The sequence below is a fragment of the Vigna umbellata genome, chromosome 4, assembly GCF_029865625.1.
Source record: "Vigna umbellata cultivar VRB3 chromosome 4, Vumbellata_1.0, whole genome shotgun sequence".
NCBI classification, from domain to species: Eukaryota; Viridiplantae; Streptophyta; class Magnoliopsida; order Fabales; family Fabaceae; genus Vigna; species Vigna umbellata.
The window spans coordinates 63,887,703-63,914,933 of NC_142168.1; the positions used below are offsets into that span (position 1 = coordinate 63,887,703).

Here is a 27,231-nt window from a genome sequence, read left to right on the forward strand (position 1 = left end):
GTGAAGCTAGTTTCCAAGAACTGAAGCAGAGGTTAACGAGCGCCCCAGTCTTGTTGATTCCTGACACGGCCAAACCATTCGAAGTCTACTGTGATGCTTCTCATCAAGGTTTGGGTTGTGTTCTTATGTAAGAGAAAAGAGTGGTTGCGTATGTTTCTAGGCAGCTGAAGATACATGAGAAGAACTACCCAACGCACGACTTGGAATTGGCAGCTGTGGTCTTCGCATTGAAGATTTGGAGGCACTACTTGTATGGGTCTACATTCCAAGTCTTCAGCGATCACAAGAGTCTCAAGTACCTCTTTGATCAAAAGGAGTTGAATATGAGCTAGAGGAGGTGGCTTGAGTTCTTGAAGGACTATGACTTTGAACTACTCTACTATCCAAGGAAGGCGAACGTTGTAGCGGACGCTTTGAGCAGAAAGGTAGTTCATGTCTCGTCCATGATGGTCAGAGAATTAAGCTTGGTGGAGAGTTTTAGAGATCTAAGGTTGCAGTTCGACTTGGAACCGAACAGTATCATATGTTGTAACCTTAGAGTATCCAGCGATGTCTTTGACCGAATTGGGTTTAAGGTAAATTAGAAAGTGACATTAACATTAATTAAGAAAGTTGAATTCTTGAATACATGAGAGTGGATAGGATAAGTCGGAAACCCCAACAACATAATCATTCATATTTTACATCAACCACTTTTGCATCTTTCTATCCAATTGATCAAATTGCATTCATGTTTACTTTTCGTAATTCAAACCCAATGATTTTGTTTGCAAGTATAATTTAATGAAGAAATCACACAACTGTCTAGGTCGTGAGTCCTTTGGGAAACGATACTTGGTCTTACCAATTTATTATTACTTGATATGATTCAGTACACTTGCCTTAGTGTTAACAAGTTTTTGGCGCCGTTGTCGGGGATAAAATTTTTTTTTTATCATTGAACATTTAATGTCATTTAATGTTTGCTCAGAACAAGAAAGTGCGTTACGGTTGGTAGGTTTTTGCAGTTAAGCTCTTTTTTTCTAAAGATAATAAGTCTTGTATACAGACTTCATCGTTGGATAAAGTATGATTTAAGCTCATGCTATCATTTAGTCATGTAAACGCTTCTTTTGTTTTTGTCTCTTTTTAGACAGATAACATTTAGCTTGGTTCAAGATTTTTAAGTCTTTTAGTCTGTTTTGTCAAAGACATCGTCTTGACTTATTTTGATTTAGAGAGCTACGTTGAATACCTTCTTCAGGTATGATAAGCATCAAGAATTTAACTCCTCTCTTAGACACTTTAGGCATAATAGCGTTTAGTTATGCATCTGGGTGTTTTGACCTAGGTGTTTTCCTAATTCCTAAGAACCTAAGTGTTTTTCTAAGCTTTTCTATGTTAAGGATTCAGGTTCTAAGTTTTGTGTAGGTTTCTGTGTTGGGGATTCAGGTTCTAGGTCTTGTCTTTTCACCCTAAGTTGTTTTCCAATTATTTTCCTATTTTAGTGTTATTTTATTAAACTTTAAAACATGAGAGCATTTAGACGCATAGACGATTTTTGTCTTAACAATTTTCTTTGTTTTATGTTTAACAAATACACATTTAAACGATGTATGTTCTTACCTAGTTTAGCATTTAGCTTTACGTTTTGTGTGTTTTACATCTTTTATTGTTTTTATCTTTTGCACGCTGTTAGTGAATGTAATTGCAAGAGAATATGGCGTATAAAAAAGTTATAATAAATTAAACAACAAATAACATGTAAGCGTAAGAACAGATAAACTACAATCAACAAAATTAAAAGAATAAACAACAACCAATAAGATTTTATTAACACAAAACATATTACATGAATGTAAATATGGACTCCTAAGATGAACTCCAAGAATCTGGAGAAACTCCCCCTGATTTTATATTATGCTAACTTTTGGTGTACTCCCCTTGAGTACATGCATGAATGCAATTGTCTGATAGACGATTTGTCTTAGAGGATACGACATATGACATCGTGTGAACTATGTGTCATAAACTATGAGCCCTAATGTATTCTTCTTATTCTTCTTACACCTCTTATATTTCTATCACCTCTCATAATTATATATGTTATCTGCTTTTTTTCTCCCCCTTATTTGCTAAACAGTAAAGAAGGATTTTGCAGGGGAGAAGCTGAATGCCTAGTTAAGGATCTACATGTGTGAAGTTTTGGTGAGAGATTTGCAATTTAATCATACATTGTAAGAGGTATAAACTCATCAATCGATATGTATAATATAGTCATGAAATTAGAAAATTATCACATGTAACAGAAAATATTCGTATTGTCAGAAAGGAGAAAAACATCACAACCAACAAAATAACGTGCAACAGTTTTGGATGGAGACACACAACTGTTATGACTTAAGGATTTTGGATTTTGGGATCAACTAGAGGGGTATGGGTTGTGAATTGTTGGATAAGGAGTTGTATTTGGGATGACAGGGTGTCAATCTTTGCTTCAACTTTAACATCTTGTTTGGCAAAAGTTGTCCATACCACGGTCAGTACTTCTTCAATGATTGGTTGCGAGGAGGAAGGTTTAAAGGTTACTAAATCTAGTTGATCAAACTCGAAGGCTCTTTAATTTTGACTTTCTTCTTGTGCCTCTTCTTTGTTGTTTTCGTGTTCTTCAGATGACGATCTATGGGTAGCTAGTTCTAGCATCTTATTCTTTCCTTCTTCTCTTTCCATCAGTTGACGAGATTTCAGCATCTAACATCTGGTTTAGCATTCTTCAATCTCACCAGTAATCTGTCAAAGGGTGGTGTGCGAGGCAAAATGGGTAGAATCCAATATCCAATGTCATATGGATCCTTTAGGAAGGCAACATTGGTGTCGTCAAAATGATAGATACGACTGGGTTGCAGAAGACACACTCCATTTGGCTGCATGAGAATGGGAATGGGCGTTATAAGGCATGATCGATTTTTGACTTGTCAGTTGAGTTGAATAATCTTTGCTTCCAATAGAGATAAGCTTCTGAATCATTGTTATGATGGTTTGGTGGGAGCTGGTCTAGTTTCCTTGATAGTTCTTATCTTTTTCATCTTCAGAGGTCTCTTGTGTATTGCAGGTAGTCTGGGTGCAATAGCGTCTGACATAACAAGTACTTTCCTCATACGTTTGTTTCCATTTTCATTCTTTTGCAATAATGTTAGAGCCATGTTGTGGTAGAACTCAGCAGGAAGGCCTCCTTTCACATCCAATGGATGAATAATAGTGAATAGGGATAGATAAGAGAAGATCTTGATGTCATCCACATGGATCCCTATTGAGTTTGAGTTGTGATATTCAGGTAGGGATTGCTCTATTGATATCCTTATTTCTTCTTCTTGAGTAACCATTTGTTTTTGAACAAATTGTGAGTCATATCGAATGAGTGCCATAGCTCCTTCAGGTATATTATATGGTGGTGGTCAGTTGAGGTTTGGATATGTTTCTCTCACTATGATGGGTGTTGGAAGAGCAACTATGGATTTTGGTGGAAGATTTAAATATTCTGGTGAGGGTGTATGGTGATATGATGATTGATAAAGGGTTATGTCTTAAGGTATTTCAATTGTATGTCTTCGAACTGGTTCAAATATGGGTAGGTTTTTGTGGTTGTCGGGTGAGGGTTGGAATTCATAGTCTATATTGTGTAGGATGATCAAGAGTGGATAGTTGAAAGGTTGGTATGGTGTAGGCAGAAAATATGCGGAGAGCGTTGAGCAGCTGTTACTTGTGCCTCATCCTCTCTGGTTAGTTGGTTGATGTCTTGCTGAGGAGGAGCAGCCTTATTCGCCTTTTCCTTAGCCAGAGGCCTTAATTCCAAAGGAGAAACTTTTCTGAGCTTTCTCACCTCCAGTTGCATTTGCTTGAGGTTTCCCACATTGAACTTGTGACTCCTTATGTATAGTCCGAAAGAAAATGTCCAACAATTAAGTAGATAATAAATAAAATATTTTAGTCAATGTGTGTTGAGGTTTCCCACATTAAACTTGTGACTCCTTATGTAAAGTCCGAAAGAAAATGTCCAAAAATTAAGTAGATATTTTTAGATAAGGGGTAGAAAAGATAAGAATCCAGGGGTAGTTTTTAGGGCTTTAAATATTATAAATATTGGGAGAGTTGTATAGGGAGGGGGAGCTGTTATGGAGTGAAAGTAAAAAAAGAAGTTTTCTAGAGCTAAAGAGAGGGAGGTAGAAAACGAAAACTCAGGGATGATAAACGTTGGGAAGAAGGAAGAATACTTAACCAGGTAAGAGGACTGACTTTAGCTTTATGTTTAGTGTCTTGTGTTGTGATTTTCCATTGGACATGCGTGATAGAGAGAACCTCGCGGTATGGATGATGCATATACCGTGTCAGTGAAACTAAGAACTCAAAATGGGGTGCTTAGGTTATCACGGGTAGGTAAACCTGATGGGTTGTAAATAACAAATGAGGTTTACGGGGGAGCGTAGGGAGGAGGGGAAGCTTGGTTCTTACAAGCCCACTCAAGAGTTGGTGTTAAAGCCTGTGTAGGGACAAGGGTTGAGGATAATCAAGGGTTGGAGGGGTCTTGGTGATAACGGTTGAAAAACCGTTATTTTTATACTTAATTTTGACATTAAAAAACAACCTTTATGACTTAGAAACCAGCTTGAAATCATGTTTTTAATTAAGTTTTAGAAATAAGAGACTTGGATGGGTTTTATGCTTGGTTTTCCTTGTTTTGGTAGGAATTAAGATGAATTGGATGAAAGAAGTTGAAGTAGCAAGGAGTTGGACTCAGGAAAGCAAGGAAAAGTGCAAAAAAAAAAAAAAAGAACCGTTGTCACCGCTCAGCGCCATTTCACCGTTGAGCACCAATTTGGCTGATGAATACACTTTCTCACGCTTGAGCGGCATCGCTGAGGGCTAATCTAAGTATCGCACCTATCGTTGAGCGACACTTTTACCGTTGAGCCCTAGAGGCTGCTATTGAATACACTGTTTCACGCCTGAGCGTCAACGCTGAGCGTCATTCTAAAGTGTCGCACTTACCGCTGAACGCCAAAACTGCCGCTGAACGCCATTAAATTAGGCCTGGGCCTGTTTTCTGTAATTTTTAATAAACTATATAAGGTTTTAGTCGACCTAGGATTCATATCTTTAGACAAAAAGAGGCGAAAATACACTCCTTTCGAGGCAGATTTTGGATGCGGAAGCTCCGATCTTCAACTTTTAGGGTTCTATCTTTCATTATTTTCATTATTTTCATTATTTTCATCTAGTTTCACCATGCTTATGGTGAACTAAACCTCCATTGTTATTTGGAAAACGATGTAATCCTTTGAAACTCTCATTTATTGAATTGATTCTTTATTTTATATGCTTTACTTCATTAATTGTTAGGGTTTTTCCTATACACTCTATGCATGCTTTGTTTAACTAATTCAATTGTATGATCATTGATGTTATCTATATAGACACGTATAGGTGAATCTTGAACTGGGGAAATTCTCCCAAGAGCAATATTACCTACATATAGGGATAGGAGGATTGGTTGCCTTTAAGCTTTTGTGCGAATGTAATGCATGAATAATTGCTAGGGAGACAAGACATTGTAAACTAGTGATTAGGATTAGGCTTTCTTCACCGAGACATCGGGTTTAAGGTAAATTAGAAAGTGGCATTAACATTAATGAAGAAAGATGAATTCATAAATACATGAGAGATGATAGGATAAGTCGAAAACCCCAACAACATCATCATTCCATATTTTACATTAATCACTTTTGCATCTTTCAATCCAATTGATCAACAATTGCATCCATGTTTATTTTCCGCAATACAAACACAATGATTTCGTTTACAAGTCTTATTTAATCAAGAAATCACATAACTGTCTAGGTCGTGAGTCCTTTGGGAAACGATACTTGATCTTAGCATGTTTATTACTTGATACGATTCAGTACACTTGCCGGAGTGTTAACACTTGGCTACCGCACAGTGTGTGCATTGTTCAGGTGCTATCAATTTCTTTGTTTCTTGCTGAAATGCTTTTCGTATTAGTGGGTGGTGAAACCTAGAGTACATTTGTGGGTTATGGGGATGTTGGGAGTCTGTATTGTATGGATATATATATATATATATATATATATATATATATATATATATATATATATATATAATGGTAGATTAGTTATGTGATTGGCATTATTTAAGATGTTGACGATTTTGAATGCATGGGTTTCTTATTGTTCGTGGATGGGTTGTGCTCATACTTGTTAAGATCTTCATGAAGACTTACTTTATATGAAAGCTTTTGTGTTTTAGTAGATTGATGTATAGAGTGTGATTTATACTTGATTATGTGTATCGTTTGCCTTAGGGTGCGTTAAAAATCGTTTTGAATCAGAAAACCTCATTTTATACTCAAGATAATCAATTACCACTTATGATAATCGATTATCAATAATCAATTATGACTTGCCATAATCGATTATCAAGAACAATTATAAGAATTTTAAAGCAAGTTGTTGACCATTGTGCATTCATTAATGCATAATCGATTACCATTTTAGGATAATCGATTATTACATGTTAAACTGCTGATAACGGATTTTTGGAAGTATCCTCGAGTGAAATCTCTATAAACTTTATTAGGACTCTCATTCTAAAATACAAAGAATACAAAATAAGTGTATTTTCGAAATTCTTATATGTAGTGTGCGGTGATAAGTGTTCTAGAGTTTGCAGAACCCTTGGCTTTGAGAACTTGGCATGTTGGCATAGAGCGAGAACTTTCAATCGAAGTGTGATTGAGTGTTGTTGTTCTTGAGTTGAAAGCTTGTCATCCTTTGTGAAGATTCAAAGGAGGTGTTCATCCTTTATGTAGATTCAAAGGAGGTGGTCATCCTTTGTAAAACATTCGGAGGAGGTGTTCATCCCTTGTGGGCTACAAGGGAAGTTAGTTTCACTCTTGAGGTAACAAGAGAGGTTTTCTAACCTTAAACTGATTTATTTTCTTTATGATTGTAACAGTTTGTTGGTTTGTGCTAGTGAAGCGTTAATTCTCGGTTGAGATTAACAATTGGATGTAGCATCTCTGTGATCTGAACCAGTTTAAAAATTACGTGTGCAATTTTATCTCTTCCTTACTCTTTAAATTTCTTTAAATTATTTTTAAGGAATTTCTATTTACATGAGAAAATTATTAAAAGAACATTATGTGATAAGAAACCAACTCACCCCATCTTGGTTTGTTGAATGCATTAACCATTCTGCTCCACTGCTCTGACAATTGGTATCAGAGCTTGCATCATTTAATAGGGAAAACTATGCTTTTTGTAAAGTGAGAATGCAAATTTTTATGGAATCTATTGATAATTAGATTTGGGAAATTGTCACAAATGGTTCTTTTGTTCCTACTATAGTTATTAACAATTTGCAGGAACCTAAACCACGAGAGCAATGAAGTGCTGAAGATAGAAGAATATTTCAACATGACGTTAAAGCTCATAATATTATTTCATCTGCTCTAACTATTGATGAGTTTTACAGGATCTTAACCTCTAAAATTGTTCAAGAAATGTGGGAGAGCTTGAGGGTCACCCATGAAGGAACTGATGATGTTACAAGAGCCAAGAGAAATACTCTAATCCAAGAGTATGATATGTTCCGAATGAAGCAAGGGGAAACAGTTATAGATGTCCAGAAGCGCTTCATGCATATAGTGAATCATCTCATTGGGTTACGTAAGATCTTTGAAAATGATGAATTAAATATCGAAATTCTAAAATATTTGGATAGGTCCTAGCAACCAAAACTGACTACAATCAGTGAGTCACAAAATCTCTAACATTATGGCAATGGCTGCATTGTTTGGTAAGTTGAGAGAATATGAACTAGCCTTGAAGAAAAAAGAAAGAGAAAGACTTTGGCGTTTAAAACAAATCTTGATAAAAGTCTTAAGGAAGACGACGAATCTGAAGAAGATGAAGAAATGGGTCTCTTCAATAAGAAATTCAATAAGTTCATGAAGTTAAAAGGAAGAAGAAGATTCTAAGGCAAAAAGAATTAAAATAAGGAATCTTTGCCAAATTATCATTGTTATGATTGCGGTGAGAAAGGACACATGAAGGCAGATTGTCAAAATCCAAAGAAGGGTGAAGAAATAGGCCAAAAGAGGTTCTTCAAGAAAAAAGAATGCATATATTGCTTGGGAGGAAGACAATGATTCTGCAACAAGCTCAAGCGACTCTGATAAGCAAACCAACATATGTTTGGTGGTTGATGATGACATCTCTGAAAATCAAGTAAGTATCTTTAGCGATTCTGAAAATTTAGATTATAGTGAGAGTGAATTTCTTGACACATATAAGGAATTATTATTTGAATAAGAAAAATTAGATAATTCTCATAAGAAATTAAAAATTTAAAGAGTTAAAATCAATTAATGAAAATATTTGTGAAGAAAATGAAGATTTGAAAAATAAAATATTATATTATTGTTAACTCATTGGTAAGTGTACCAAATTGTATCAAGTAATATAAAAACAGAAGATTCTTGCAGCATATGTCTTGAGGAACTTGTAATTGGATCAAGAGCAATTTGCATATACCCCATCCATGTTCTCATATCTTTCATTACAGCTGCATCAAAAATGGCTTGACATCAATCATACTTGTCCTTTGTGTCGCAGGAACATATTACTTTTCAATACGCAATCTTTGTAACTAGGTTTTGCATTGCCAATTTGTAATCACTTTATCAATTCTAACATCTATTGATCTCACTGCTTTGAAGAACACACAACAATGGCGTTGTGTTGTTGCGTTTTAATGTGTTATTGTTTTAGTATGTTGTAATGCAAATCTTTGAATATACCCTTTGATACTCAGAAAATTAGTCAAAGCAAACCAAGACAGTAATCCATCATCCAACACATACACCATAACACACGTTCAATCATATCTTCGGTGAAATAATACCAATTATAATTCGGACATCCATAAGTCAGAAACCAGTACGCATAAAGGTATTCAACAACACAAATCAGATTATCATTCCAGAATTAAGCCTACTTCTATTTGAAATATATCATATACCTTCTTCGTAATATCAAACAGACACAAATCCAAAGCCATCTTATACAGAACAATTTTTCAGCAGAGTTTTTTCTAAGACAACACCAATTTTCTGCAGATTTATATTCTAAAACAGCACCAATTTTCTGCAGTTATTTATTCTAAAACAGCACCAAGTTTCTGCAGATTTTTATTCTTATCAGCAGAGAATTCCCAGCAGCAATTTAACCAAACCAGCAATGTTTTGGTGCAGAAATTTTAATCCAAACAGCAAGACTTTGTAGTCCAGAAAAATTAATTAAAACAGTGTAGAAACAGCAATAATACAATGTTGAAACAGCCAGCCAACAATGCAGAACAACACTTATTTGATGCAGAAAATAGCCTAAAAGCCTAGTGCAAAACAGCAGCGTTTTAATGAAAGATATTGGGTTCAAACCAGACAGATTTTGGGTGCAGTATTTAAGTCAAACTTCAAGGTTCTCTAGTGTAGAGTTCTCTATCAAAACCACACATCACCATTTTTTCTGCCTCGTGGATATACAAAACAGCTTATACTCACATGAAATGGCAAATATAGCATATCTGTTATTCAGCTAATAATCCCTTTATTTCACCAGAATCATCACAGCTAATTACTAGCATTTCACCATAATGACTGCATACACTCAATATACAATCTTATCAAGCATATACGCATACATTATAACATTTCAAAGCAATCCGTTTTCAGAAAAAAAAAATCAGATTTCCATACCAAGGTCAAAACAATTTCCGAGACAGTCATTAACAATTGTATTATACCATTTTAGGATTTAGGGTCAAATACTAAGTTCATTCAGATTTCAATATCCTGTCCTACATACCTACATCTCATGCAAAGCTCACCCCATATCAGAACATTATATAACTCCTTATTCCATTCAATTTTGGTTTAGTCCAATTAGTCAAACAGTACACTTCAATTGCCCCAACTAGACGCTCAAATTCTGACTTTTTTTGGCACATGCATAAAAGACCCTTATATTAACATAGAACTTAGACTATCACAGTTTCAAGGAGCTTTGAATTCAAACCAGTTAAAGCATACGTCAAGCATTCTTCAGTCAATGTATCACATAACAACATTCATGACAATTTCTGAGTTCTTAAGAAAACTATGTGATAAGATATAGCGTGATAGGTGATAATGGGTTTAGGATAGAAGGAAGAGAAACTTTATAAATATGGAGTGGGTTCTATACAGGGGATTATCAAGTATTATTTTGTAAAAATCAGGTCTTTAGCATGTAGAGAGAGGTTATACTCTCAACCAGGGAGGTTATGCTCCCAACTCCATTCTTTGTAAAGTGACAATTCTATTACCGTGATCCATTCTTTCATCTCTATTATCTGTTGTCGGTGGGTGTTACTGTTTGGGTTTCATCTCTTTTATCGGCATTGAGAGAGTGTTGTTAGGTTCCAAACCCAGGAACCTAACAAATTGGTATAGGATAACAGAACAGATGGGTTTAGGAGTTAAGGGTGTGGGGGTGTCGATTGTAAAAGGGGTAGCGGGTCAGAGTTGCTATAAATAGAGCTCTTGTAACTCTGTAGAGGGTATCAAATATACTTTGTATAAAGTCAGCCATTTTAGCTTGTAGAGAAGGGTTATGCCCTCAACTAGGGAGGTTATGCTCCCAATTCATTCTTGTAAAGAGGTCTCTTTTACTGGGAATAATACAGAAAACCCATTCTTTTTTTCTATCTCCATCTTTTGATTGAGTTCTTGTTAGGTTCCAAACCCAGGAACCTAACAAATTGGTCCGACCTGCCGTTTCGAAGTGGAGGTGAAGGATCAAGAAATAAGAACCTGATCAAGAAGTGATCAAGAACCTGCCGGATCCGAATTGGGCGTGAAGCAAAGAAGGAGGGGAGCACGAAGAGACGATTGGAGGCTCTGGAGATTACGATGGAAGGGATGCAGGCGGAATCCGCCACAATGCGTCAGGACTTGAAAAAAATAATGAGGATGATGGGTCGCGGGCTTACAACAACGAAGAACAATCAGGTGGAAGTCAGATTTCCGTAAATGACAACCAGCGCCGACGCGATGAGGATATTGGAGTGAGCGTGGATGGCGATCATCTGGAGGGGTAGAATAAATGGCGAAAGAGGGGTGAATTACCCACTTTTGAAGGGCTGGACCTGTTAAACTGGATCAATAGAACGGAGAAGTTTTTCGAGTTTCAAGGAGTAGCGGAGGAGGAGAAAGTACGACTCGCGTACATAAGCATGGAGGACAGCGCGGGTTACTGGTTCAAAGCTTGGAAGGAAAAAACCAAGAATCGTTCTTGGGATGGTTTGAAGGAAGCCCTGGTGATAATAAAGTTTGGAACCATTGTTGAGCGTTTGGTGACATACAAACATATGGGGATGGTGGAAAAGTCTGTACAAGACCTCAAGATTTTGGCGGGTAGCGGGTCAGAAGATGAGTCATTTGGGGGACAAACGCGAGGAGCGGTTACTGAGCGGTACGAGGCCAAGTACTGTAGACCAGACCGATCGGGATTAGCCGAGCGGTCCGAGACCTATTGCTATAACCCATGCCGATTGAAAGTTACCGAGCGGTCAGAGGTCGATCGCCATAACCCAAGACGATTATTCGGTCTAGGCCTTCAGTGGCCAGAAAGGAGTCAAGGGACGGTTATTTTGGGGGAGGATGAAGAGGTGGAGATTGAGGAAGCTTAGACCGAAAGCAGATGGAGATGTTCGCTTTCTCAGCTGAAGGCCCTATTCATCCAAAAGTGATGAAGCTGCATGGTTCGATAGGGGATCGAACGGTATTGACCATTAAAGGACGAAACCGAACAGTGTTGCCCATTATAGGACAAAACCGAACAGTGTTGCCCATTATAGGACGAAACCGAACGGTGTTGACCAATATAGGACGGAACCGAACGGTGTTGACCATTATAGGACGAAACCAAACGATATTGACTAGGGTGTTCAATCAATGAGGAAAGAAGGTATTCAGCAAAGGGGATACAACACTAGCTAGAAGGTGGGGGGAGCCAGAAGCTTTGTTAAAAATAAAGGAAGTAGAACAGTGGACCTTGGTGTGGGATTTGGGGGTGATATGAAGGAAAGAGGAAGAATAGAAGATAGTGGAGGAGGAATTGTCACCACCTAAGCCTCCAGACCTGAATTGGTGGGCAGTTCCAGTGGATTCTCTTCAGATGATAACAAGATGATGAAGAGGAGCCAAGAGACCAAGTTTTTCGATTCCAACCTTGAGGACAAGGTCGTTCTGCAGCGGGTGTAATGTTAGGATATATGATGATAGAATAGATGGGTTTAGGAGTTAAGGGTGTAGGGGTGTCGGTTGTAAAAAGGGTAGCAGGTCAGGGCTGCTATAAATAGAGCTCTTGTAACTCTGTAGAGGGTATCGAATATACTTCGTGTAAAGTCAGACATTTTAGCTTGTAGAGAGGAGTTATGCCCTCAGTCAAGAAGGTTATGCTCCCAACTCATTCTTGTAAAGAGGTCTCTTTTACTGTAAATAATACAGAAAACTCATTCTTTTTCTATCTCCATCTTTTGATTGAATTCTTGATAGGTTCAAACCCAGAAACCTAACACTATGTTAGAGCTTAAAAGAACCCAAAAATAGAACATATACATATATCACGAATTTGTCAATTTCTACTGCACACATGAATAGAAACAGAGTAAATCCAGCATGGCAGGATATTAAATTCAGATGGCCACATAAGCTATCAGCCAGGAAGTAATTACAATACACGTAACCAGAATCCACATTATAGAATTAGAATGAACGATATGACACACATGTTATCATCTGAATATGCATATGATATACTAACAATACCATAGTTACGAATCAGGAACAAACAAGAACGCAGATTTCAAAGCATCATCCAACTAACTAATCCATCCACACTTAGTAGGTTCATGACAAATATAATACTATGTATATGGAAATTCATGTCAAGTAAGGAACCGACTACATTTATTTGAAAATAACTTTTATTCCATTCTTATAGATTTATAATTTCCTTCAATCACATTAAATATGGATAAAATTACATTAGACACACCTATGGAATATGATCAAGCTATATCATTTACACATACCTACTTAATATGTAGCTAACTTTGAGCATTTTATTTTCACTGTAATCATTATGATTTGAACTTGATTAACGTATGATTAAACTATTTCAAATTTAATTTGATATAATATGTTATTTAACGACAGTAATTTGGATAAGATCATGTTTTTCAAGATGGTATCTTTTAATGTATTTCATTATAAGATTTTAACCTTCTTTTAGAATCTATGACAAATTTTAGATAGATTATATCACAATTTTATTATAATATTATTTGTTATTATTATTATTGTTATTATTACTATTATCATTAACGAGTGAAAATATCTTTAGCAATACTACTTAATTTACTATCATTCAATAACACCTTCAATTTAATTTAATCTTCTTATTTGTTCTATATTTATTATATAAATTAACAAAATTGTCTTATTAAAAAAATTATTAACACCATTCTCATTCGGTAAGAAAATTTATTTTATTTTTCATCTTGATAGTTTTGTTCAATCACATTAAATATAGAAAAATTTACATTTTTCTATTATTAAAGTCTCCTTTTTCTATATTTTAAATATAAAATTATAATCAAATACATTACGTAGAGCTAACTAATATCATTTAATTTTTATTAAAGCTTCCTTTTTTATATTTTAAACCTAAAATTATAATCAAGATATATTATGTAGAGCCTATTTAATATGTAACTAATTAATATCATTCAATTTTTAGTATAATTAATATGATTGGATTTTGAATAATAATCGCCTAATTAATATGTAACTAATTAATATCATTTTATTTTTACTATAGCCTAACTAACATGTAACTAACTAATATCATTTAATTTTTATTAAAGTTTCCTTTTTTTATATTTTAAATGTAAAATTATAATCGAGATATACATTATTTGGAGCCTAATTAATATGTAACTAACTAATGATTTAATTTTTACTAAACTATTATGATTGGATTCTGAATAATAGTAGCTTAATTAATATGTAAATAATATATAACTAACTAATATCATTTTTTTTTACTATAGTCTAATTATTATGTAACTAACTAATATCATTTAATTTTTATTAAAGTTTCCTTTTTTATATTTTAAATCTAAAATTATAACCAAGATACATTATTTAGAGCCTAATTAATATGTAACAAACTATATCATTTAATTTTTAGTATGTAACTATTATGATTGGATTTTAAATATTAATCGCCTAATTAATATATAATTCATATATAACCAACTAATATATCATTTTAGTTTTACTATAACTAATGTGATTTTAAATAATGAAACCAATTCAAATATGATTTAATAATATACTATTTAAGTACGATAATTTATATATATGATAATCACATTAAATTAGATAAGATTGCATCTTTCTATTATTAATTTTTCCTATTTTATATTTTAAATGTAAGATTATAATCAAGATACATTATTTACGCCGAAACAGCCGACAACAATTAATATAGATAAGATTACATTTTTCTATTATAAAAGTTTCTGTTTTTTATATTTTAAATGTAAAATTATAATCAAGATCATTACTTAGAGCCTAATTAATATGTAACTAACTAATATCTTTTAATTTTTAGTATTAGTATGATTTGACTTTGAATATTGATCGCCTAATTAATATGTAACTAACTAATAATATTTTTTTTTTACTATAGCTACAACGATTTGATTTTGAATAAGGAAACCAACTTAAATGAAATTTAATAATATACTACATAATTACTATAATTTGTATATGATAATCAAACTAAATATAGATAAGGTTGCATTTTTCTATTATTAATGTTTTCTTTTTTATACTTTAAATGTAAAATTATAATCAAGATACATTAATTAGAGTCCAATTAACACGTAACTAACTAATATCATTTTCTTTTTACTATATTTTTTATGATTTGACTTTGAAGAATGACTATACACACGAAACCAACTTAAATGTAATTTAATAATATATTATTTGATTACTTTAATTTATATATCACAGTAGTTTTCAAGATTGTATCTTTTCATTTATTACATGTCATTAGATTTTATTATATATACTAGCTTTCATGAGTCATTCATTTCATCGTGGAAAAAAGAAAGAAAAGCTTGAAACTCTCAAAACAAAATTTAAGTCTATCGTAAAGTGATCTCAAAGCGAGGAACTCTCCTACATCAAACAAGTAAGTTATTAAATTTCTCAAATGATTTTGTCTACTAGTTTCTTAATAAACTACCTCATTCGATCTTTCAAGTTTTGATTTCCCGTATCTTTTTTTGTGTAACAGGAATGGCAATGCAGTGGTCAATTGTAGACGATGGCTTTATCATTGAATTTGTGATTCAAGATCACCGCAATAACGCCCATAGTAGAAATTTAAGATCAGCCGAAGAAGATGGTGAAGTTTATATCATTGATGCCGTGAACTTGGGTGGCAGCAACATGCAAAACAATAACAATAGAAGTTTAAGATCAAGCCAAGACAGTGTTTTGATCTTCGATTCAGTGCAAAACAACTATAATCCTTTGAAAAATCTTGAAAGGTTTATAATTGAAGAAAAAACAGAAGATTCTTGCAGCATATGTCTTGAGGAACTTGCAATTGGATCAAGAGCAGTTCGCATACCCCACCCATGTTCTCATATCTTTCATCACCACTGCATCAAAAAATGGCTCGACATCAATCGCACTTGTCCTTTGTGTCGCAGGAACATATAGCTTTTTAATATTCAATCTTTGTACTTAGGTTTCACATTTCCAATTATTGTAATCACTTAATCAGTTCTAACATCTATTAATCTCAATACTGGCGTTGTGTTTTAATGTGTTGTTTTAGTATGTTGTAATGCAAATATTTTAGTATACCCATTGATACTCAGAAAATTTGTCAAAGCAAATCATATCTTTGCTGTAATAATATCAATTATTATTCGGACATCCATAAGTCACACACTAGTACGCATAAAGGTTTTCAACAACACAAATCAGATTATCGTTCCAGAATTAAGCCTACTTCCATTTGAAATCAGATTATTACATTTTTCTATTATTAAAGTTTCCTTTTTTTATATTTTAAATGTAAAATTATATTCAAGATACATTACTTATAGCCTAACACTACTACAAAAAAGCGCATAGATAGCGCTTTTTTTTATCATAGATAGCGCTTTTTAAGCGCTATCTATGCGTGCGCTATCTATTAATAGATAGCGCTTCTCCAAACGCGCTATCTATCATCCGCCACAATAGATAGCGCTTGTTTAAAAAGACGCTATCTATAGCCAACCACCAATAGATAGCGCTTATTGAAAGAAGCGCTATCTATTTGTGGGCGGCAATAGATAGCACTTCTTTAAATAAGCGCTATCTATTGGTTCAAATGTTTTTAAAAAATAATTAATTTTACAATAAAATATAAAATATTGGTTCTATTATGCACAAATCCACACTATATATTGATTCTATTATATACAAAAAGATATATAATATTGAGAAAAATATGACAAATGTCTCAAAAAGAATATTCATTAATATAAATAAAAATTATTGGTACACTAATATTTCAAAATTTAATCGTTAAGTCGTTTAGTATGTGTCACGACATAACATTGTTTTATAATATAATATATACAACCATAGCATATATATCATATCAGTACTTATAAGCATATACATCACTCTAACATAACCTATAAGCATGTACTAATTACATGTAAACACCAATTTTCTCTAACTTTAATGATTTGACTTTCATGATATTGTTGACATCTGCAACTAGAAAAATACTGCAAGAAAAAAAAATAATATAGAATTAGTTAATTAAATATTGCTACAAATTAATTATGACGATAAAGATAACTTACATCAGTTGGAATTGTTCCTCCTTCACAGTATGTAATAATTTCCTTCATATATTGACACACATAGTACCCACAATCATTGCCGTTGGGTTGTCTTGGGCACTAGAATTCCAAAATTAAAAAACATTTTTATAATTTGAACATAAAAAGAAACAAAAATCTAGTATACTCCAAACAGATTCAGTGCATGATAACAAATAACTATATACCATATACAAGTTTAAACTCTTAATAATAAGTTGTGGTTTCATAACATCTATATGCCCCTTCAACCAGTTTCACAATAATACATGTTATTTAACTAACCATTACCATGCAACAACGAAATAAGTCTTTAACCATTCAAGAATACAAGTTATTCACCTAACTAGTATAATACAAGCAGCCATAACGTGAACTAAAGGTCACATAAGGTTATTCAACAATTTAATTATCACAATCAAGACTATACTACACAAAACAGACTAGAGTAATGTACCTTAATTGTTGTCCACTTGATATTGTTTGACTTAGACTTTGAAACCATGTTTCCGGTTTGAGCTCGATAGGTTTGTATAACCCTAGTGAATAAATAAAATTAAAGCATGTATAAGTAAAAACAATACAACTAAAAGTATACAAATATGTCAGTTAAAAGTATACAACACGTATATTCTTACATGTCAAACAATTTCTTCAAATCTTGCCTCATATTAATGTCTACCGCCATTGGGTCAAGATAATGAATTATCTCTAATTTAAGATTGATTCCCAGCAACACCCAATGTTGGCTACAATTTTAAATGAATAAACAAAATTAGAATTCGTACATCTAACTTTGAAAATAATACATTGTTGATAAAGTTGTAAAGTAAAGTATTACCCGGTATTAATAGGTGCAAGAACAAACTTATCAATCACCCAATTATCAAGAAAAAGAGTAACTATTTTTTGCATTCTGTCTTTCATTGGTAGCTCATGTGTTGTGATTTGGGGTGATAAAAAAAAGAATGCCTTATCATTTGGCTTAACAAAATTTTGATATAGGTACCTTATAAAAGAAAAATATAAGAATGTATTAGCAATATGATAAGGTGTCAATCTAATAATGAATTTAATGATAAAATGTATAAAATGCTTTACCCTATATATATAGAAATTGTAGTTGCACCTAGCCATGCATAGTTAGTAACTTCTTCAATAATTTCTGCATTAACGATTTCTTTATGATTTTGTAGTCCAAATATGTTTTTGTCCATTTGTATTGGAGGAAGTGACTCTGATGGCTTTAGTTTCATGTATGAAGAGAGACAATTGCACCATTCAGAAAGATTTGGATGAAACAGTTTACGAGGAGTATGTTGAATGGTCATTTTCCCTTGACATTTCTTTTTAGGTGCGACACATTCATTTGTATTATTCATCTTTTTCTTTATAGGTTGAGTAGAATCCTAAAACATCATCAATTAAACAAGTTAGGTAATAGATAAAATATGTTCATAAATATGAATGAATACAATTGTATAAACATACCTCATCACTAATCTGTATGAAATTCATTGGCCATGCCACAAATGTACCTATTGCTTGTCCTATTGTCATCATGTCATCATCATCAATTGGTATAGGCAAGGATACATTTGGCTCCAAAGCAATATCTATACTAACTTTGACATGTCCCTTAGGTAGAGGTCTACCATGTAGTGTATCACTTTTAAAATTATGCAATTTTCCATGGGCAACCAAGCAAAGTGATGGTGATAATGTAAACAATTTACAACTTGAGACCCCCTACGTTATAAAACGTAATTGTAAGACAATCTTCAATGTGACTAAATATGAAGACCTATGAAAGTAATGTAGATAAGTTAGTTACCTCGGGAAAACTATTTGATGACAATGTGCAACTCCCTTGGCCACTATCAATATTAGCTTCTTCCGTAGTATTTGGTGTGCCAATTTTTCGAAGCGAAATCAACTCATTTTCCATTCGTGCCATTCTTTCCGACATGTCTTTCACTTGAGCAGTTAATTTATCATGCTCATGGTACGTAGGACGCTTTTTGGACGGAAAATAATCTCTATGACCGACTCCAAATCCCATTCCCCTAACACGACCTGGATACTCTGGGAGACATAAAGCTTGACTCAGAATGTTGGAGTGATCATTACTCATCTCTTCTGAATTAGTTTGTGAGAGTTGAACCTAAACAAGAACCAAACATATCACATTTAATCTCATTTCACACACAAAAATATAATATGAAAACATATTACTTACACATTTCTCCCAAACTTGCTGAGTTTCTTCGTTTTCAATTACCCCTCTTTTGTTCACACGACCACGCTTCCACAATTCTTGACGGGGAATGTTATTAACATTCGATCCCAATTCCTTTATCTAATTATTGTAAAAAAGATCAAATTAGTTAGAAAATTGTAATAACTGAAAACTGGTGATGCATGTACATTTTGAAGAAGCATATAATGGAGGGTCCACCACTTTCAGATGCGTCCAGAGATGCTATCACGGGATGCATTCAAATTGGAGCATCTGGAAGCAGCTTGGGAAGTGCAATATCTTCGTCCAGCAGTAGCTTGGGAGGCATTTTACATTGAATTTTTGTGCTTGGAATGCTGATTGTAGAAGCACATTTTTTTTGCCACATTCCACTTAAAGAAACTCACGGCCATGGGAGAGAATTCCAAAATGAATGCAAAATTTTATTCAATATGGGAAGTGGTATGCACACGGCCCCTTTCTTATCTTGTCATTGATTGAAGGAAATTATACAATAAGCTAAAGGAGACAATACATGGGGCCACTTGGTTGGAAATGCACGTCCACACGCATTCCTAAATGCTTAGCACGGCTATGGAATTTATGTTGGCAAACATATGACAAAAGTGGGGTTGCATTCCTAAATACTATTCTCAATTTGAAAAGTTGGTAAAAGGTGCCACCACTTATGAAAGGTTAAGTTTATTTTGACAAACTTGGAGTGCAGATTTTGTTTTTAACTCTACATGCTCTTCCACTCATTTGGCTTTGCATATTCAAAAGAAGCTCATGGACCACTCATTTTTGGAAATATCATGGTTGGAAAATAGCAAAGCTCACGGCCCTTTCCATGTCAAAAACATCCAGCAGCTTGGAGTGGAACGTGAATATTGGCTGGAAGTTTGAAGAAATGAGTTTGAAGAAGAAGACGTGTTGGAGCAGCTGCAACGAGTGAAGGGGAGGTTACGGACGTGTGAGCTGGAATGGTATTAAAGAAGAAGACAAGGTTAGTTGGTAAAATGGAGGGCCCTCACTTTTTTTTCCCACGTCCAAGGAGTACAATTTGCTGATGAAGGAATTAATGCAAAAAGACAAAATGAATAACGTAAAAGTCTCGAAAGCTGGAAGCCACTTGTCCAAAAATTTAGGCTATAAGAGGAAGAAGCCAACAGCAAGAGAGAGGGGGGGTGCCGTGAAGGGCTGCTGTGGGGAATAAGCTGGACATTTTCCAGCAAGGGAGAAATCCAGCAGCTGACAGTAGAGGGGCTGGACAGCAGTACAGAGATGGAAGGCTACGGTTGAACAGTGTTCATATTAGGTTCCAATTTTCATTTTCTTTGCTGTAATAAATTCTTGAGCAATTTAATTTCAATTTAAAGTTTGGTTTAATTTACTGTTTATGAAATTTAAATTATGTTTTACTGTTTCTGTTTTACTGCTGTAATTTAATTTATGCTGTATTTTAATTTCTGTATTACATTTTTATGCAATTTAATTTCTGCTGCTGTTTATCTTTTGCATGTTGATTAATTCTGTTCTCTGTATTTTACTGCAGTAATTTTGAATTTGTTTTTACTGTTTTCTAAATTTACTGTTTTCTGCATTTGCTGTTTTCTGTATTTTTTTTTTCTGTATTTTGCTGTTACTGTTTTTCTGATTTTGTAATTCTGTAATTGCTGTTTTTACTGTTATTATTTACTGCATGTAATTTCATTTTTTTTTTTGTATTTAATGTTTAACTGTTTTTACTGTTTTCTGTTAACATTACTTAATATGACCTGGGCATGTGTGTTATATCCAAACATGTACGACATTCATCCGACCAGAAAAAAAGGCAGATAAACTCATAAAACCAATCACATTTAGTTTCTTCTAGTTATCCTTTATCTACACGAGATAATCAAACTGTAGATAAGGAATTGACTAATTTTCAAATCATACTTTTAAAAATGATGACTCACTCTGTAAATATCAAATAAACAAGAAGACATTGTAATCTACTATAATTCTCTCCTAAAGTCAAAATACACATATACAAACATATTTAAACCAAAGATATGGGACCATACAAAGTCAAACAGTTTTAATGATCCAATGTGGTATGCAATTGATTCAACCTAATTTTTTATAACAGCCAAGAAAGTACGTTCACAATTCAATCAGATAATTTGAAATGATAAACTGACTTACCATATCTTGTTCTATGCGGGCATACCCCTTACGAGAGCCCCTATAAGGGTACTTGGAGTTTGATGCCCTTTCCTTATTTTGTATGCTTTTTTCCTAAAAAGAAATATAGTAAAAAAATCATATGCTCAAGAATTAAGGGATAAATATATTATATATAGATAGTATACATTACCTTGAAAGTTTTATCCATACGTTTTACAATAAACTGTCTCCAAATGTCCTCACTAATAATGGATGCATACTTCGCAGGAGGTTGATTAGAAGGATTATCTAAATAATCTCCATTCTCATCCTTTAGATATTTATGGGCCAAGGAAGTCCTAAAACTCCTAAGCAACAACCCTGCCTTCCTTAATACAAACGTCTTGCGACATGTATCTACATTGAAAGTTAGCTGTCCAAAAAAATACTTAGAAAAAAACAGTTTTGAAATCATAACACATACATTTAAAATAAGTAGTAAACATTACTTGTATATTATTCCAAATGATCTCTTTATAGGCATCCAAACTTGAATCTTTCCAATCATCATAAGTTATAGGCACATTTGCTCGAACAATGGATCCAAGATAACTGATGAACTTTGTGCCACCGGGTTCAATGGGTTGACCTTTTGCATTCCATGAAACCTAATATTATGAATAAGTACTGAACAATAATTAGGAAAGTAACATATCTAATATACCAAAAAATATACAATGTCCATTACCTCTAATTTTTTTCCCTCACTTCTAGCTTGAACGATCTTCTTCATAATCACTATACCTTTCTTCCCTTTAGCTTTGTTGGGAGAAGGAATATCATCTTCAGTAAGAGTTGTCATTTACCTATAATAAAAGTGATTCAAATAAAAAAAAGGGATAACATCAGTAAAAAAAGGGATAAAAATAAGAATAAAAATTTATAAATCCAACCTTTTCTTCTTTGATTTGAAGTTTAAAGACTTAGGTTTCTTATGGACATAAAATGATGGATTTATCCAAATTCCGTCATCATGATCATCTCTCCTATACAAGATATCATCTGCTATTGGATCATCATCATATGATATTTGATACAAAGGATCATCTTCAATATTTTTATATTCATCTTCTATATCATCACTGGAAGGATCGTTTATTTTATTGGTCAACAACACAATTGACCAATTGGGATCAACCGGATCAATGACATAAAAGATTTGTTGAGCTTGTGATGCTAAAATAAATGGCTCATCTTTGTACCCCACTTTATTAAAATTCACTTGCATAAATCCTGTTTCATCTTGTCGAACTCCATTATTGTTATCAACCCACTTGCAACCAAATATGGGTACCCGAAATGTGGTGTAATCCAACTCCCATATATGTTCAATTACCCCAAAATACGACATATTTGCATATATAGGACTTCTATCTTGAGCACTTGAGATGTGCATAGATTCAGCCACCAAAGTTACACCACTATTTTGCATAGTACTTTGATCATCTCGGTCTTTAGTGTAAAATGTGCACCCATTAATCATATAACCAGTGTAAGAAAAGACTTGAAAATTTGGACCATTGGCTAACCATTTCAATCTGTCAGAAATTAAAGAGGATTTCACATTTAACTCTTCAAAAATGTGACTTTTTAGCCATTGTATAAAAGTTGCATTGTGTTCTCTACATATCCAATTGTCAGTCCTAGTTGGATTTAATTTTGTAATCATGTCTTTGTGTCTCTCAACATATGGCTCAACTTCATCGTCATTGTGTAGGATATACAATTGAGCTTGCTCCCAATCTTTCCTGGTTATAGTCACTATGGTATTTCCAGAAATCCCTTCTCCTATGGTTCTCGCTAAGTGTCGAGAATTTGGAAGTCCTATTGATTCAACATCAGAGAGGTAATCAGTACAAAATTCAATAGCTTCTTCAAGTATATATCGTTCCACTATACATCCTTCTGGTCGACTTCTATTTTTCACATAGCCCTTTAATATCTTCATATACCGCTCCATTGGATACATCCATCTCATATAGGCCGGTCCACAATATTGTGTCTCCTTAACTAAGTGAATGCTAACATGCACCATTATGTCAAAGAAAGAAGGGGGAAAATACATTTCAAGCTCACACAAAGTTACAATAATTTCTCTTTCTAGTGCTTGCAATTTTCCAGTGTCAATCACTTTGCTACATATGGCTCTAAAGAAATAGCATAGTTTAGTTATGGTCCATCTTACCTTTTTAGGCAAAATGGAACGTAAGCCTATCGGTAACAAATGCTCCATCACAACATGACAGTCATGAGACTTTAACCCTATTAGTTTTAAATCTTTCATAGATACTAAGTTCCTAATGTTTGATGAATACCCTTCTGGAACTTTAACTCCTTGTAGAAACTTACAAAACACAATTTTTTCCTTTCTAGATAGAGTATGAGCTGCTGGAGGTAGATATTGACGTTTACCTTTCTTTATTGGTGCCAATTCTGTTCGAATTCCCATTTGAACTAAGTCTAGCCTTGCATTGATGCCATCCTTAGACTTTCCAGGAACATTCAACAACGTACCTATGACACTATCAAATACATTTTTTTCGATATGCATGACATCAAGGAAATGTCTAACGTACAAGGACTTCCAATATGGCAAATCAAAAAATATTGACTTTTTCTTCCACCCACTTGTGACTAGATCTCTTGCAAAAGGCTTACCAAATTTGTTGTTTATATCCTTTACTTTTTCAAAAACTTTATCACCATACAACAGTTCTGGAGCTCTACGTTCTTCTGTTGTCCCATTAAATGCTTTTCTCCATCCTCGATAACGGTGCTTTGAAGGTAAGAATCTACGATGCCCAAGAAAAACATTTTTCTTACCATGTTCCAATCGCACCCAATCTGTATTATCTTCACATATAGGGCATGCACACTTCCCTTTGATACTATATCCAGATAGATTACCATATGCTGGAAAATCATTAATTGTGCCAAACAGCATTGCCCTTAGTAGGAAACTTTCTTTTGTATACGCATCATACACCTCTACACCTTCGTTCCACATATCCTTCAAGTCTTCAATAAGAGGTGCCAAGTATATGTCTATGTCATTCCCTGGTTGTTTTGGACCTGGAATTAGCATGGATAACATCATGAACTTCCTTTTCATGCATAGCCATGGAGGTAGGTTATATATAATCATAACCACAGGCCACGTGCTATGCGAGTTGCTTTGCATACCATGCGGATTTATTCCATCAGTAGACAAAGCAAGACGTAGGTTTCGTGGTTCTTTCCCAAAATTAGGGTAATCATGGTCAACTTTTGTCCATTGAGGAGAATCTGCAGGGTGTCGAAGCTTTCCATCACGTATTCTTTCATCTACATGCCATCTTAAGTTCTTTGCATCTTGTTCATTACGATACATGCGCCTAAATCTTGGTATTATAGGAAAATACCATACCACTTTGCTCGGCACTAAATTTTTCTTATAGCGCGATGTCATACATTTAGGACATTTATCCAATGGGGCATATTCATTTCGAAAAAGAATGCAATCATTTGGACAAGCATGAATCTTCTCGTAGCTCATCCCAATAGAGCTTAACATTTTTCTAGCGTCATACATTCGACTAGGAAGCACATTATCTTGTGGTAGCATATTTTTTATAAGTGATAATAATTCAGTAAAGCTAGTATCAGACCATCCATTTCGTGCTTTCAAATTGAATAATTTCAAGACTGCTGATAGTCTTGTGAAACTAGTACAACCATTATACAATGGTGTCTTTGCATCCATTGTCAACCTATCAAACATCTGAGGACAATCTCGCATATCCTCTTCAATAATATTTACAATATCTTCAACTTCATCTAACTCATAAGTTGTGTCAGTCTCTTTCGGTGTAGAACTTGTATTATGATGAAAATCATTATTTATATGATTTTTTCTATTTTCACCATGTTTGGTCCAGCATGAATAACTTTTATCAATTCCATTGCATATTAAATGCTCTTCTAACTCATCTGCGTTCACTACCTTTAAATGACAACACTGTAAGCAAGGACAAATGATTCTACTAGGGTTTTTTGCATGCTCAACTGCAAATCTACAAAACTCTTTCACCCCATCCTCATATTCTTTTGATAATCGACTAGCAAACATCCATTTTCGGTCCATATTTTATTAATCTATCAAGATTAGTGAATATAGTATTAGCAATATATACAAACTAACATTATTTGTAATATCATACAAATAAAATAATATTCATACTACCTCAACTTTGAACACACCATTAATCACTCCATTTATGACAATCTTACCATCTATATTATGCAACATGAAGTGGTTTTATGTTTATTTCATTATAATAAATACAAAGGCATAACACTTAAATTAGTGATGAATCAATATTTTCTTCACTTCATTTAGTTTATTGTGCTAGAATTAATCAGGGAATTGTGCTTAATTGTCCAATATTTTCCCATTTGTCTTAATTGTGCTTAATTCGATCAGAAATTCTTATTTTAATTAATTTGAATTATCTGAGTTAATTATTTGCATTAATAATTGCAGGGAAATTTTGGAAATGCAAATTGGAACATTTGGAAGAATATTCATTTGTACACTGTGTTATTTAATTGGAAGAAGCTATGCGGCATCGATTTATTTTGTGTGTTGAATTGAATAATAAAAAAAATGATTTGGTTCATAAGCTTTAGGAGGTTTCGGTCATCACTACAAAGTCCAGGAACAGCTGAAGCAGCATGATTGTGTGTCACAACCTTAGAGCAGCCGAGAAGTGAGTTTGGCACCATAACAATTCAATTCTTTTATAAGAAAGGAGAAATCAATTAGAATTGAGAAAGAACTGCACGGTAGAAATCCAAAGCATCAACATATGGACAAAAGTGGGGCTGCCATTAAAAGAGGAGAATATTATTCTTCAATTGAAAAGCATGGCAAAAGAGATAATGGAGGGGACCACATTGAAGCAAGAAAACTCACGGTTTTTACATCCACCGTGGAATGGTTTTATTCTTTCTTTTAAATTGCTCATGCATGTACACAAGGCCCCATATGCATAAATCTTTTGGCAATCAACATGGAATAAAAATGAGGGCCACCTCCTAAGAAAGTTCACGGCTTATTAAGAAGCTTGGGATGCAGATTTTTTGCTCTTCCATTCCACAATGCACTCACGGTCCAGCAGCTTCAAGCCAAGCAAAATGGAAGAAAGCAAGCTAGTTCACGGTATTGGAGGTGCAGCAAAAAGCTAGGAAGAGTTTCAACATCCAAAACTTGGAAGCTGCAAAGAGAAGAGAAGGAGGCCGTGAGGTGAGATGGTCCAGCAGCCGTGAGCAAAGGAGCTGGAATGAGGACGTGTTGAAGCAGCCATGGAAGAGAAGAATTGATCCATTGTCTTGGTCTTGAAGAAGGAGAGCTTAGCTATCTTCACGGATGATGGCAGAGAATCTTGGGGTTGTAAGTATAGTTACCAAAAGATCTAGAATGTTAGTGTTGCTTTTCACTACACACCATGATTTAAGGGTCCTATAATGAAGATTGGACGTCATAACATCACATTTTCATTGCTCTACCATAGTTGTAAATCAGAGAACACCAAAGTGTTATTCTTCTCAGTAAAATAGGTTTGGATTTGTTGAAATTGATCTCAAATTCAAGTTTGACAAGTAGAAAAGCAAAACTAAGATAAATGTTATTAAATATGATTAAGCAATTTTTAATAAAAATTAATTATTAACAAAAC

At 34.0% G+C, this 27,231-nt stretch overlaps 1 protein-coding gene, 1 long non-coding RNA gene and 1 pseudogene across 2 annotated transcripts; 1 reads left to right on the plus strand and 2 right to left on the minus strand.

The window, feature by feature from the left end:
• Positions 1-16,694: 16,694 nt before the first annotated feature.
• On the minus strand, positions 16,695-19,885 carry LOC148200899 (uncharacterized). The gene is made up of 10 exons (XM_088113387.1): positions 19,523-19,885; positions 19,304-19,423; positions 18,899-19,228; positions 18,556-18,813; positions 18,166-18,473; positions 17,906-18,073; positions 17,703-17,813; positions 17,522-17,603; positions 17,047-17,145; positions 16,695-16,968 (listed from the first exon to the last, which is right to left on the minus strand). Exons 3-10 carry the CDS (start codon positions 19,196-19,198, stop codon positions 16,873-16,875), a joined length of 1,422 nt encoding a protein of 473 aa, XP_087969513.1. The 5' UTR covers positions 19,199-19,228; positions 19,304-19,423; positions 19,523-19,885; the 3' UTR covers positions 16,695-16,872.
• Positions 19,886-19,898: 13 nt separating this feature from the next.
• On the plus strand, positions 19,899-27,129 carry LOC148200900 (uncharacterized). The gene is made up of 2 exons (XR_015786005.1): positions 19,899-20,621; positions 26,037-27,129. It is a non-coding gene; the product is annotated as an uncharacterized LOC148200900 (long non-coding RNA).
• On the minus strand, positions 22,395-25,606 carry LOC124846834 (uncharacterized; annotated as a pseudogene).
• Positions 27,130-27,231: the final 102 nt, after the last annotated feature.